The sequence below is a fragment of the Asparagus officinalis genome, chromosome 4 (genome assembly GCF_001876935.1).
Source record: "Asparagus officinalis chromosome 4, Aspof.V1, whole genome shotgun sequence".
In the NCBI taxonomy this organism is placed as follows: domain Eukaryota; kingdom Viridiplantae; phylum Streptophyta; class Magnoliopsida; order Asparagales; family Asparagaceae; genus Asparagus; species Asparagus officinalis.
The window spans coordinates 138638685-138640804 of NC_033797.1; the positions used below are offsets into that span (position 1 = coordinate 138638685).

At 34.6% G+C, this 2120-nt stretch overlaps 1 protein-coding gene across 1 annotated transcript in view; it reads right to left on the reverse strand.

Moving 5' to 3' along the window:
• Positions 1537–2120, reverse strand: part of LOC109839527 (trafficking protein particle complex subunit 13) — a 15413-nt gene continuing 14829 nt past the window's right edge. Inside the window, 1 exon segment of the mRNA XM_020408004.1 lies at positions 1537–1848. Within this exon segment, the coding sequence (XP_020263593.1) occupies positions 1828–1848 (21 nt within the window). The 3' untranslated portion in view covers positions 1537–1827.

Genomic DNA, 2120 nt, shown 5'->3' on the forward strand with positions numbered 1-2120 from the left:
TTTGTTGAAGTAAATTCTTAGGTTGGCCTTACATGGAAAAGGACTCTCCCAGTGCTAGCCATTAATACCAACCACTCACCTAAACTCCCAAACCTGTAGCGACCAAGTTACTAATAATTTTTTGCTTATTTACTTTTTTTTTAATTTTTTTTTCGCTTATTTACCTGTTGGTGTAACACGTGGTGTAACACGTGCATGTACGCTTTTCTGAAGCAATAGGCCTTGTTAGGATCTTCTTAGGTCCTTTTTTTCATCTTCTTTTGCTGGAAAATAGTTGTATTTTCCAAAAGAAAATGAGTTGTGGGGGAAAAAAAGGCCTATTCTCAAATTTGTTGAGCAAATTACTTGATAAAATATGGAGAGAAGGGGCAAGTTGCTTGCTTGGTGTAAATAGTCACGAACTTAATGCGAGCTGCCTAACACATTCAGAGATTTTTTTGGTAGGGCTAAGCGTGACTAGAGCCCCCTGCTGTACTGCACAATCGCGAACAGATCCCTTGTTGTATTTGTGCCAATAGATCCCTTGAGTGAATTTTGACTCTTACATAGTTCATTGGTAAGGATAATTCTCCTATTGCTACTTTTTTTTACTCATAAAAGAGTCAATTTATGAGTCAAAAAAAAGTCGCTGAGAGTGTATTCACACTAGGTCTACATCTGCTGTTGGATCCAATAATTCACAAATAATTGGATCCAATAATTTGATCCAATAAAATGTGTTAGGTTCACTCAAATGTCTTCTTGTAGCCCTCACCCTAATCAAACTATTAGGAATTTTTTCCCAGTAAAATGTGAGAATAATCCCAAAGCTTCCAATATTGTTCCTTATAACTTCCCTCTATGATTTCAAGTGCTACCTTCTTTGCTCTGTAGACCCTGAATTTCTTAGTATTCAGCTGTAGATCACTGTCCATTGTCTTTTTTTTTTAAGTCATTTAGCTTCTAAGTTGGATTATCTTTGATTTTCAACAAATAATGATTAGCAAGCCACTCTGCACTTGTTTGCACGATCTGGTAAACATTAATTTCATCCGCAATATCTTAATTGAATGCGGTAAATTTTGGGGAAGATGAAAGGGAGTTTTCTTACAGTTAGCCGAGTAATAAAAGAGGGGGAGGGTAATCATTAGTGGGAAGGGCATTTTGGTCTTTAGGAAATTTTTTTAACAGCAACTGTCTATTTAAACGGAGGATACAATAGGTAACTCATTTTGGTCACTTATTTGCACGATCTGTTAAGAAAAATAAACCACAAAATTGTAATCTTTCATAAAATTATCAAGATGGTATGCACAACAGGCACCAAACCATACTTTCATCATCTATGTTCTGTTAAATAAGAAAATATAACTACCTAAAAAGCTCACCGCGGATAGCTTTTGGAGGGACTGAGAGGAGAACCTATGAAGGGAATTAAAATTTTTTGAGAGTTCGGTTAACTTTTAGAATGCAAATTAATAAAATACGGATGAAAATTATCACTTTGTTCTGTTAACCGTGTATATTATGAGCAGTTTTACAAAAAACCGAAATTTCACGACAGTTCCCTCTAAAAAGATAATATGCTAAATTATTTGCATAGGACATATAGAACACAAAAAATACGAGAAAAAAACACAATTATGTGCAAAAACAAATGGAGAAAGCCATAAAAGAAAACTATTGATTAAAAGGTTCTACATGGTGAACCCTTGTACAATATTTATACAGTAGTTAATAAACTTAAGCTGGACTAAAAACACACTTTATGGAAAGATCAGTGTGTTGTCCCAGCTCCACCAACAAGCACTTAAGCCCCAACTGCCAGGACAGCAGATTTGCAAATACTCATTCTTTGTCTACAAAAATCTGTAACATGAATTTCCATAGAATGTCAGTGCTTTTGAAACGATTCAGCAACGAGATATTTATTTATGGCTCGATATCATAAAACCCCCTTTTAACTTTGGCAATTATCAGAAAACCCCCCTTAAATTTCAAAATATCAGAAAACCCTCTGAAGTTTTAAGTGTTATCACAAAACCCCCTTGAACTTTGAGATTTTATCAGAAAACGGGTTTTCTTAACAATATCTCAAAGTTAAAGGGGTTTTTTGATAAAATCTAAAAGTTAAAAAGGGA